The following is a 13173-nucleotide window of genomic DNA, read 5'->3' on the forward strand; positions in this document are numbered from 1 at the left end:
TCTTCAAAGATCGTTGTCGGGACATCAACGATTGGATAAAGATTGTAGGAGCTTCGAATATGGCCCATTACTGCTCTCAACCAAAAGCATTCCCGAGTTGCTTTATGTAAGACAAGAATTCCAGCATGGTTAGACAAAGTGGCAACTAAGGTCTGTTTAGTTGACCTCTAAGAGATTGCGGTGCCTCTAATGGTAAAGACATAACCCATTTGAGAATGTGCCTAGTGCGGATCAGATAAGTAACCTGCGTCGGCATAACCAACAAGGCGTGAATTGACTCGAGAGGCAGAAGGTGCGGCATCACTCGAGGATCTGTAAAGATAAAACAAGCCCAAATCCGTTGTACCCTTAAGGTAATGTAAGATGTTTTCATGCCGGTCCAGTGTTTGCGTGTAGGTGTATTACTGTATCTTTCCAAAAGATTAACAGCAAAGAAGATGTCGGGTATAGTGCATTGAGCTAAGTACAATAAAGCTCCCATCGCACTTAGATAAGGAACTTCAGGCTCCAAAATCTCTTCATCATCCTCCTTCGGACCAAAGGAATTTAGTTTTGCATCTAGCGATTGAACGACTATAGGAGTACTCGAATGTTTCGCTTTATCCTCATTAAAACGACGCAACACCTTCCAGGTGTAGTTCCATTGATGTACTAGGATTCCATTGGAACAATGCTCTATCTTGAGACCAAGACAGTATTGAGTCTTACCTAGATCTTTTATCTCAAATTCCGACTTCAGGTGTGTAGCAGTTCTCGTAAGCTCTTCAGGAGTTCCAATGAGGTTCATATTAAAAACATATACTACAACAATCGTAAATCCATAATGTGACTTCTTAGTGAACACACAAGGGTATAATTTGTTGTTCATATATCCCTGACTAGTCAAATACTCACTCAGACGGTTATACCACATTTTTTTGGATTGTTTCAAACCGTATTGTGAACGCCTTAGCCAAATGAGGTCGTGTTCTGGGGTTTGGAAATATTTGAACCAGTCAATGTAAGTCATTCGGGAACTTTCATATAGATTATGTATCAAGGTCCCCATAGAGATATGCGGTTACTACATCCATCAGTTGCATATCCAATTTTTCAGAAAATACCAAACTGATAAGGTAGCAAAAAGTAATCACATCCATAACGGGTGAATAAGTTTCGTTATAGTCAATCTCGAGGCATAGTGAGAAGCCTTGTGCAACAAGACGAGCTTTGTAACGCACAATTTCGTTCTTCTCATTACGTTTCCCAACAAAAACCTACTTGTAGCCAATGGGCTTCACATGTGAAGGAGTAGGATTTACAGGTCCAAACACCTTACGTTACGCAAGCGAATTGAGTTCGACTTGAATTACGTGTTTCCAGTTTGACCAATCAGTTATACGTCGACATTCATCAATAGAACGGGGTTCAATGTCATCGCTCAACATGATCTCAGTAGCTACTGCAAATGTTAATGCATCGTCGACAATCATCTCATTTCTACGCCACACATTATCTAAGCTTGCATTCTTCGGGACCTTGTGCCGTGGGTTTCCTATTCTAGGGGTGTGAATCCTTTGAACCAAGAGGATTGCCACGTTTTTGTGTAGGGGCAGATGAATAGCTAGCTGCTAATGTACGTGGATCACTAAGATTGGCGTCCTGGGCTTCTAAGAGGGTAGTCCGTCATACATTTGGTACATCTATCTTTGCAGGTGTATTCGCAGCTGGAATGTGTGATCTTGTCATGCACATTAGATCGGTGAAAGCATATGGCATGCTTTGAGCTATGGTCTAAAGATCTAATATGTGCTGCACTTCAATTTCAGATTGAGAGGTGCAGGGATCCAAATGAGCCAAAGTGGGAGTTGTCCATGATAATTTACGCATTTCTTCAGGAATGTTGACATTCTTATCTCCCCCTAATGACGAGAAGACTGTATCATAGAAGTGACAATCCGTGAAATAAGCAGTAAACAGATCGTTTGTCAAAGGTTCTAAGTAACGAATAATCAAAGGAGAATCATATCCAACATAGATTCCCATCATTCGCTGAGGCCCCATTTTTGTACGTAAGGGCGACGAGATCGACACATATATCGCATAACCAAATACGCGCAGATGCGATATGTCGGGTTTGTATTTCATAACCAACTGAAGGGCACTAAATAGTTGTGTCGCAACAGGCCTCAGGTGGACCGACTTTGCTGCGTGCAATATTGCATGGCCCTAAGCAGCGATCAAGAGCTTGGTATATATGACTAACGATTGAGCAATCATTTGTAAGCGCTTAATGAAAGCCTCTGCCAGGCTGTTTTGGGTGTGAACATGGGGTACATGATGTTCAACTTTAACCCCAACCGACATGCAATAGTCATCAAAAGTTTTAGATGTGAATTCTCCAGCATTATCCAATCGAATAGATTTGATCGGATAATCAGGTGGTGAGCCCTGAGCTTGATAACCTGAGACAATAGTTTAGAGAATGCAAAGTTCATTGTGGACAATAAACACACATGTGACCAACGTGTGGAAGCATCAACCAAAGCCATAAAGTATCTAAATGGTTCGTAGGGATGGTGAATCGGTCCACAAATGTCCTCTGAATCTGTTGTAGAAAAATGGGAGGATTCGAACGAATCTTGTCATAAGAAGGCTTAGTAATAAGCTTCCCTATGGAACATGTTTGGCATGCGATTCCTTGGATCGAACCTAAACTTTGGGTTAGTGGATGCTCGTGTGAAGATTTGAGAATACGGCGCATCGCTATTCATCCAGGATGTCCCAAACGATCATGCCAAAGTGTAATTTCTTGCGCAGTCCTAGTAGTAGGGCTGGCCACATAGTGACATTCTATAGGGCGTATGGTCGTAGTATATAGACCACTTGGGATATGATCCATCTTCTCTAGAATATGCTTCTGACCATAGTCGTAGGAAGTTATGCAAAGAAATTTAACTCAGTTTTCTACATGGGTTTCAGCGTGGTAATTGTTATCTCTAATGTCCTTGAAACTCAACAACATTGTTCCGGAACGTGGAGAATAGACTGCCTCAGAAATGGTCAAGATTGTACCATTGGACAACATTATAAGTGCCTTACCGTATCCTTCTATCAAGTTGGATGAGCCTGAAAGGGTTATCAGAGGTGCATTCTTAGGTATGAAGTTAGTGAAATAGATGCGTTCACGCAAAACTATATGCGTGGTTGCATTATCTGCTAGACAACTAACTTTCCCACTAGTCATACCTAGAATGAAAAATTAATTTGAATCGATCACATGCATAAAAGTTTTGAAAAATAAATATCAATTCAAAATAATTTCATTTATTCAAGGATAGTAATTAATTAAAACGTAATATCCAAAAAAAAACAAATCACCAACAAATAATCCAATTATAAAGGAAAAATTGTTCAAAAATCAACAAAAAACAAGGGGGGTTCGGCCACTAGGTGGAATTTGGCCCCAATTGTCTTATTTCAACTAAAAAATAAGTCTACATCTAAGATTCTAATCTTCCATAGGGGTGGTATCCTCCTGAAAGTCAGAAATCTCCATCTTTGTAGTCTCCAATTCGTCTACTTGCATGAAGTTTGATTCAAACTTCTTACGATGAGAATGATATTCATTTACAACCTTCTTAGGAGCTCGGCAAACAAGGGACCAATGGTCCTTTGAACCACAACGATAGCACATATCCGCATCCATAGTTTCAGGTGCTTTGCCCTTATTCTTGAAGTTCTGGGCCTTGGAAGTGAGGTTTGGGTGCTTTGGGGCTTTGTTTCCTCTCTTAGATGGGTCTTGACTCTGTTGACCTTGGTAGGATGGCTTCTGGCCGCACCTACCACGCATTTTTTGGCGTTTTGGGCATTGGTTGGTGTTATAATGTGCTTCAGGCACAACAGTCGCCCCAGTAGGTCGAGCTTGATGATTATTCATCAACAGCTGGTTCTGCTTTTCAGGGAGAAGTAAAACAGATATCAAATCTGAGAACTTAGTGAACTTCTGAGCTCTATATTGTTGCTTCAGGACAATATTAGAAGCAGAGAAGATAAAATGGGTATTCTCCAGGAGATCCTCTTCAGTCAAAGTTTTGTTGCAAAACTTGAGAAGTGATCGGATTCGACAAACTTCAGAATTATATTCATTCATAGACTTAAAGTCTTGGAAGCGTAAGTGCTGCTAGTTGTGTCTTACTTCAGGCAAGAATATGTCATTTTGGTGATCAAAATGATCATTCAAAGCGACCCATAGTGCACGTGGATCCTCCTCAGCTAGATATTCAGTTTGCAGAGCGTTATGAATATGTCTTCGGATGAAGATCATATCGGTGGCTTTTTCAGCTTTGCTAACAGGATTGTCCGTCTCTTCTTCAATAGCAGAACGCAAGTTCTTTGCAGTGAGGTGGAGCTTTACATCTTGGACCCACTTGAGGTAGTTCTTTCTAGAGACCTCTAAAGCGGTGAAGTCGAGTTTGTTCAAATTCGACATGTTCCTATCACAAAATAGATGGATAAGATATGGTTAGTGTAATGGAGAAAAATCAATCCATTCACATAGGAGTAGAAAATACAGGTTCTAATAGACATGTTATTGGTTTAATTTTGCATGAAAAGACTTCGGGTTTTCATGGGTGATGTTTTTAAATGAAAACTTCAGGTTTTTAAACAAGAAACTTCAGGTTTCAAAATAATTACGAACTTCAGGTTCATATATTCCTGCAGGCAAACACAAATATATACACAGAAAAATGCAACTTGAATATGCAAAGATAGGATTTTTAGGTTTATAATTATAATTGAATTTTAATTATTTGGACTTTGGGGCCAAATTAAAGTGTGGGTGAAAAAATATAAAACCCATTAGGCCTAAAATAATTAGGCGAATAAAACTCAGGGCCCAAAAGAGAAATATAAGCCTATAGGGGACTATATAAAAATGGTGCAGTGTGACCTAGGCCCTAAATTAGGCTAGGATATCTCGGGTGGGGCTGCAGGCCTATGGGGAGAGGATAAATTGGGGGCTGCTAAAAGATAGGCCCTAAAATAACACGGGCCACATAAAAGCTGACCCCTAAAGAAATGTCACTCGGCCCGCTGTAGGCAGGCCCAAAAAATTTCCCTTTTTTTTTCTCACTCACGGGCTGGGGGAAAAATGCATTGGGCAAAAGCAGGGAATCCAAAAAATTAGGGAGCAAGCCGAGAGATGAAGCCCAATAGGGCTCGGGTTGGGTCCAAAGACACCTCAACTGTAGCTGGGTGCGTGCCGGGGAAAAAGGCCGGCGTTACCGCTTCAGGCGGTGGTGCTTGGGACAATGGTGCTCGAAGTGAGTCTTATAGGTCGTGGGAGACCTCAAAAGTGAACGGAGATTTGAGAAAAAAATCTCGACATTAGTTGTAAAACCTTAGAATTTCGAATAGGGTTTTTTGAAAAAAAACGATGAGATTCAATCGAATCTCGGTCAATTAATGTCGAGGATGAGCTTCAGGCCGTCAAACATGGTGACCCGAGGTGTAAGGATGGGTTGCAGGTCATCCTGTGATGGTGGGGACGCCGTGAAGGGTGTTGGGTTTCTGGGTTGTGGGGCTCGGAGCTTCTGGCTCTGTGGTTCTCGGCTTGGTACAACATCAGTCCTCAGGTTGCAGGCCTGGGTGATGTCAGGGGTTCGAAGAACCCTAGGTTCCCAATCGCAATTTTTTTAATTAATTCATATATAATTTAATTCAAATTATATTCAATTCAATTATATGCATATGCAAAACAATAATATGCTAATTGAATTCAATTTGATGCGATTTGTTGATGCACAAAACCGGAGGGGTCTTGGAACAACGTAAATCCGACCGTGAATCTGCAAGAAAGTAAAGAACACAAGATGTATCGTGGTTCACCCCAATGTTTGGGCTACGTCCACACTGATATTGTATTTCTCTGTTTGTGAGAGGATTGTGAGGGAGAGAGAGAGCTTCTGAGGGTGAGAGTGAGGCTTTGCTTTGAATCTCAAAGCCTCTCGGATTGTGAGGGTGAGGATGCCCTTTTATAGACTAAGGGCTCCTCCCATTTTTACATATTTGCCCCTTCATTTATTACATAATTATGTTTGAGTCCCCCGAGTATTTATACGATATCTAAATACGGAGGCCCTAAGTATAGTACAAACAGTAATCCCCCAAGTATTTAGTCAAGATAGTATTTTGGCTGGAAACTTGAAATTCAGTCCATGTGTGGGCCGAAGTAACTAGATGTCGTCTAGAACTGATGCACGATATGAGGTGGTGCTCAATCTGAAATGATGCTCAACTAGAAGTAGCACATGTTGCGAGACTGCTCTGCTTGTGACTTATGTTGCCTTGGTTGGCTCGGCTTGTGGCGTTGAAGGTGAGAGAGTCCCTTTTATAGATAATGGCTCGCTTCTCAATACAAAAAATGGGCTAGAGTTGGTGCTCGAGGCGAGGCGGTTGCTCAGCAGGTGGCGATGCTCTCTAATGATGGTGAGGGAGTCCCTTTTATAGAATAAGGGCTCACTCCTCAATACATATGTGATGAGTGTTCTCTAATGAAAGTGAGGGAGTCCCTTTTATAAAATAAGGGCTTGCTCCTTAATACATGAATAATAGGTTAGAGTTGATGCTCGCAGTGAGGTGGTTGCTCAGTAGGTGGCGATGCTCTCTAATGATGGTGAGGGAGTCATTTTTATAGAATAAGGGCTCACTCCTCAGTACATAAGTGATGGGCTAAGTCCCCCAATTATTTTTCATGAGGCCCAATGTATGGTACATAGTATAGTCCCCCAAGTCTTCGGTCAATAGAGTCTGTTGGTTGGAGATTTCAAATTGAATCCATGTATGGGCCGAAGTGGCGGTTGTTCGGAGACGGTATTTGTATACCCTACACTGCAGCTTTGTAGGTGAAGCTTTGCAAGTGAAGCTTTGAAGCTGGATTTTGTAAATGAAGCTTTTGAAGCTGAAGCTCTCGAAGCTGGAGCTCTGTAAATGAAGCTTTCAAAGCTAATTGACATGAGTGATGCTCATGAATGTTTATGTTGATTGACATGAGTGATGCTCATGAATGTTGACATGAGTGATGCTCATGAATGTTGACATGAATGATGGTCATAAATGTTTATGTATGATTGACATGAGTGATGCTCATGAATGTTTATGTATGATTGACATGAGTGATGCTCATGTATAATTTTAGAGTACTGGACGTACTTTTGATCACCTGTTTGGTGATAATAGCGGCAAGCTGCTGAATAATTTTGGAGTACTGGGCATACTTTTGATCACCTAGTGGGTGATAATAGCGACAGACTGCCGAATAATTTTAGAGTATTGGACATACTTTTGATCACAGCGGCAGGCTGCCGAATAATTTTAGAGTACTGGACGTACTTTTAATCACCTAGTGGGTGATAATAGCGGCATGCTGCCGAATAATTTTGGAGTACTGGACGTACTTTTAATCACCTAGTTGGTGATAATAGTGGCAGGGTGCCGAATAAACTTGAAGCCATAGGGCCTGGCTCTTTTGGGCATATGGGCCTTGGCCTTCCACATAACATTCTAGCCCATTATTTTGGGCTTGCCGTTTTTATTTTTTTTATTTTTATTACCCTCTAATGGGGTTATATAGATGTCTCCGAAAGATAAGAAAAATAAATTACATCATTAAAAAATAAATCCGACCCTCTGCTTAATGGGTCACGCCCGTAATTCCCTTTTTTCCATGCCATCACCACCGCAATTATGTCTGCTTCTTTTTATCTTCTTTTGCTTTCTGCTTTTGCTTTTTCTTTTCACTTTTGTGGAAGTGGTTGAGCTGTCTGAGGGCATTTCTTTTTCTTTTGTTGGATAAGTGCGACAAAGCATGCTAGCACATGTGAATATCTGGTAAAGCTAAGTCATTTGTTGGAAAAAGTTATTCCCTTTGTCTAAGTGGGTTGTTGAAGATAACCCATCCTGATTGCAGCACCACATGCTTGCACCTTGGCAGTATAAGTATGACTTTTTCCATGTGGTCGACAAAAGCAAAAGTAGCTTCAAGTAGTTGACAGTGTTATCATTAAGAAACTCTAAATGTTCTATGCCACACTTGCAACGCCAAGCTTCGGGGTAGTACTTGAGAGGTATCGAGACACCTGGTTGGATGGGGACATAAATGGACTGATAGTGGGGTCTCGGCTTGGCATGCAATCTTCAAGATTGATTGTATGAAATGATTGTGCAGTGGCAAGTTCTCACTCCCGAGCATTTTCGGCGCCGTTCCAATTCTGCAGCAGTCTTAGTGAATATCCCAATGCCACACTTGATGCCAACTTTAGTTAAGAACAAGTCGTCCGCAAGCAACTGCTCTTTGAACCCATCAAACCCAAGTAACCACCTGAACACCGCCGACTTCTCTAGCTGAAAGAACCTTTTCACAATCAACCCTAGCACCAGCCCCGCCTCTATAGCTGCCGCCAAGTTCTTCGGTAGACTCTCCAATGACCTCCCAGCCTCTGCCATTGTCGCCAGGGCCTCCGCCTTGTTTCGATCTTGGTCATCACCACTTCCATCACTGTCATTGTTATTACCTCCACTTCCGCTGTCTTTAACACACGCCTGATAGGGGCTCGCCGCCTTATACAGCGGCGGCGATGGGGGATCGGGTGAGGCGGGAGGTAGTGAGTTAGAGGGAGGGAGCTGCGGTGATGTTAGTGCGGTAGATGATGGTGAGAGTGAAGCTTTTTGGAAATAGAGAGAAATGGCGGGGGATGTCTGGTGAAGGGGGAAATTGATAGTGAGAAGTGTAGAAGTTGGAGATGGTGGTGACTGCAGCCATTGTTGGTTGTTTTGCAACGCTTTACTTTCACTACCTCTCTCTCTCTCTCTTATCTCTGCTGATTGAATGGGTGTTGGGTTGTTTGGTTCTCGGGTTTCTGCAGATTCAAGATGGAGTGTGGTGAGGTTTCACGGTGGTAAGATGAAAAAATGAAAGAGAACCGACATAGCTTTTTGTGTCGATTCCCACAGACGGCGCCAAATGTTGATGCACAAAATTGGAGGGGTCTTGGAACAACGTAAATCCGACCATGAATCTGCAAGAAAGTAAAGAACACAAGATGTATCGTGGTTCACCCCAATGTTTGGGCTACGTCCACACTGATATTGTATTTCTCTGTTTGTGAGAGGATCATGAGGGAGATAGAGAGCTTCTGAGGGTGAGAGTGAGGCTTTGCTCTGAATCTCAGAGCCTCTCGGATTGTGAGGGTGAAGAAGCTCTTTTATAGACTAAGGGCTCCTCCCCTTTTTACATATTTGCCTCTTCATTTATTACATAATTACGTTTGAGTCCCCCAATTATTTGTAAGAGATCTAAATACGGAGGCCCTAAGTATGGTACAAACACAATTCTTAACCAATATCAAATTCACATAATTCAACAATTATGATTATGATGCATATACAATTTATGTAGAATCTAAAATTCGTAAAACGTAAAGTTGGGTCATGCATCATGGTGAATGTTCATGCTATCAGGGCTGCAAAAATATCAAGATAAAAACCATTGTTTTGAAATAACTTGAGTGCGTGATGATATGGATGAACTGGTTTGATGCAGCAAAATTCTCTAAAGTCAGATTCTTAAGCGCGGAGGTAGGAGCGTGCTGATAACGTGTTGTGGTCTATTTTATCTGACAATGTTAAAGAGGGTCGGCGGCAAGGATAAAAGAGAGTGAAAGAGATGTGTTTGTAGAATTGTAGGGGAATGTGTGTTGTTATCCCTCATACATTGTGCCTTTATTTATAGTAGTAAAAGGAAAGAAGATATTCCTTCTTCCCCAAGGAATACAAGATACAATAGGAAAAGATAACTAGAATAAAATCTAATATAGGATTTACACAATCACACTTAAACTAGGAATGTTTACAACAGTGATTATAAAAGTTAACTAACAGATAATCTTATGCAAGTGGCCCTTTACCATAGTGGTGGAAAGGTGTTGAGTCCTTGCATGATGATGTGGGTTCAAACCCCGTCAGTGGCTAATCTAACATTTAATCTAGCAAAATCTTTAGTTTGAAAAAAGGGTCAATGTCATACCTTCCATCAATTGTTTGTCAATTCCTCTGTTAAATGTTGACGTGGCTTGAGGCGGGGCCTACTTTCTATTAAAAAATTAATAAGATATTATTAAAAACTAAAAAAAAAATCATTTAATATTTTTTAAATATTAAAATAATAATTAATTCAAGAAAAGTTTAAAAAAATATAAAATAAAAAAAAACCTAGTTCGTCTCCCCTTACCCGAGCCCAACCTACAACCAAAAAAAAAAAAGGGTCTGGGAAGATGAAGATGGTTATTTATTTATTGGATGAGGAGGAGGAGGATGGGTGCGCGGTGGGTTTGGGGAAGAAAGGGGTGGGTTGCAGGGAGGGGGGTTGGGGAAGATGAAGATGGTTTTTTTTTTTTTTTTTTTTTTGGGTTGTAGGTTGGGCTCGGGTAGGGGAGAAGGGGGGCGGGGGGCGGGGAGAAGACGAACTAGGGTTTATTTTATTTTTAACTTTTCTTTAATTAATTATTATTTTAATATTTAAAAAATATTAAATGATTTTTTTTAGTTTTTAATAATTTTTTAATAGAAAGTGGGCCCCGTCTCAAGGCACGTCAGCATTTAACAGAGGAATTGACAGACAATTGATAGATGGTATGACATTGCAACAAATTCAAAGATAAGGTATGACATAGAAAAGATAAGGTATGACATAGAAACTTTTTAAAGATGATGTATGAAACTGTTAATGATCCAATAGTTGATGTAGTTTTATGTAATTTACCAAAAAAAAAAAGTAAAAGATAATCCTATAAATAAGAGTTAACGGTTGATCAACAATTTAAAAAAAAGTACTATAAAATTAAGTGGACTATACCAAATGATGGTTACAAAATCAGACTTATATCAAGTTTACTCTCATTTAATTTGAATATGTAACAGTTTCCTTTAATTATTTATTTATTATAAGTAAATATTATTTTCAAAGTTCACACATTTAACAAAATAACGAGAAAGCTCAAGCAATTAATTACATGCATAAACTAAAAAATATATAAAAGCTCATGTACGAACACAACCCGATTGTCAGCTCTTGAAACCTTTCTTTGTCTCGAGCTTTTATTTTCTTTGGTTACATGAAAAAGAAAAACGTTAACGAGTTACTTGACTGAGCAAGTAGAAGACCATGTTGAATGTGACAGGACCCTATTTTAATCTCATGTATGATTACAATTAATTATACTCTAAAACCAGGTCATTTTCGTCCTTTAAAAATATGGTTTGAATGGTCAGTTCTTCCATTACTTTCATGATCTCATCGATGGTGGCAATTTTTATACGGGATGTGTTATCCACACATCTAATTTTACTTCTCACATCTTTATTAATTTCTGTTCGTTGATCTTTTTCAATTCATTAGATCCGACGGCCGAACATTAGAAGGGTGTGTGGGACGTAAAAAAATGTGTGTGGATATCACACCCCTTTCTACATAATTGATGATTTGAGGTCCTCTCTAGACTTCATTGTCTAGAGCCAAATGACTAACAAATTCGAACCGTTTAAGAGAAAAAGAAATTCGGGTTTTTAGTTTATATGACGTGAGTCAGCAAAATTAGTTAATAGAGTTATCATATTCAAATTGAGTGATCTGAATTGCTGATCCTTAAGATACAGACAATGTGATCTAGACAGAATCTCAACTCATAAATTATATGTATTTTATAGTTAGCATTTCAAACTTCTAGGGACAAAGTTGTTGTAATCAACAGGAGCTTAGATTAGGATGTGTGATTAATGAAATCTTAAACAACTTGTTGTATGTACTTGCTTCCGATTTAATCTTCGGCGCGAATACTTAAAAGAAACACTAATATAAACATGTCGACATAAGTAATATGATTAACAAAAGCCTTAATATCTATACGCACCATTTTTTCTGCTAATCTATACAACATTATATAGTAAATAAATGATAATTACGTGCATCAAGATTAGCGATTTAATAAGTTTGATTTGGAAATAATTGCGGGATTACGTGCGTATGTAATGCGACAATATGGTACCCATCCGATTTGGAGGAATCTTATTGGCATTCTATTTGGACCAAGAATTAATTGTGTTCAAGGAATATATTGTGCATGTGGTATCGACGATCATCATGCAATCATTCGATAAATGTTGGAATACCTTGGCTTTTTTAACCGTTAAACTTTAGTTTCTGAAATTTTTAAGCATTTCATATTCAAGAACATTATAAAAATCTCGACTCATATGCAAAGACTACAATTTTATTAATGAAACAAAGACTGCAAATCAATTAATTCAACTACTTTGCCTCTAAACATTTCTAAACCTATTTATCAAGTGGTTGCAGGCTAATGCTCTCAACTTAAGAATTCAACACTAAACTATTATGACTAGCCCATTACGTATCTTATCCTAAGTTTCAGTATTTTGTAATCTAAAAATATTTGTATATCATAACAACTGAAAAATTGATTGCTTCCCAATTGTTTGCTAGTCTTTTGTGACCTAAATGAGATTAACACATTTCCTTTTTTTTTTTTGTGAGTTTTGGGAATATTATCATTCATAGGTCCGAGATCCATATCTATGAATTGAAAAGTTCAAATGAGAATAGAAATATAGATTAACCATAAGGGTGCAAGTTGGATTAGAAATTTTAATTCAAACCAAAGATTGTTGTTCCAAGTCCGAACTTTCCAAATCCGATTTAAAAAAAAAAAAATTGGATATCATTTGGCATGTACCAATCCGATCCAAAATTTTCAAACTACTATACATTACAAATAAAAAAACAGCATGCTGATTCTTATTTTATTATGTTTATTGTTATATTTAGATATGCTTTAATTCGTATTTTGTATATTTAATCATTTATACATAACAAATAAAGAGTACAATCATACATACGATTTTATTTGTCCAATATGATTTTATGTCGTATACATATGTAATGGCTTTAATTCGTATTTTGTATATTTAAAATTTCTTTTTTGTCAATTTTATTTTTAAATCTTGCAAAATGTAGGAGATCGAAATTACATTTCGAAAGTTTTGAGATAAAATTGATTCTAAAATTTCTAATAAATTTCAATAACCCAAAATTTCGAAATTCAAACTAATATTTGA

General features: G+C 38.7%; 1 protein-coding gene across 1 annotated transcript; it reads right to left on the minus strand.

The window, feature by feature from the left end:
• Positions 1 to 3490: 3490 nt before the first annotated feature.
• LOC139187908 (uncharacterized) lies at positions 3491 to 8487 on the minus strand. Its single transcript, XM_070804530.1, has 4 exons — positions 8224 to 8487; positions 4682 to 4698; positions 4178 to 4475; positions 3491 to 4084 (listed from the first exon to the last, which is right to left on the minus strand). Exons 1-4 carry the CDS (start codon positions 8485 to 8487, stop codon positions 3491 to 3493), a joined length of 1173 nt encoding a protein of 390 aa, XP_070660631.1.
• Between the last annotated feature and the right edge of the window lie 4686 nt (positions 8488 to 13173).

This window comes from Malus domestica, chromosome 09 (assembly GCF_042453785.1).
Source record: "Malus domestica chromosome 09, GDT2T_hap1".
NCBI classification, from domain to species: domain Eukaryota; kingdom Viridiplantae; phylum Streptophyta; class Magnoliopsida; order Rosales; family Rosaceae; genus Malus; species Malus domestica.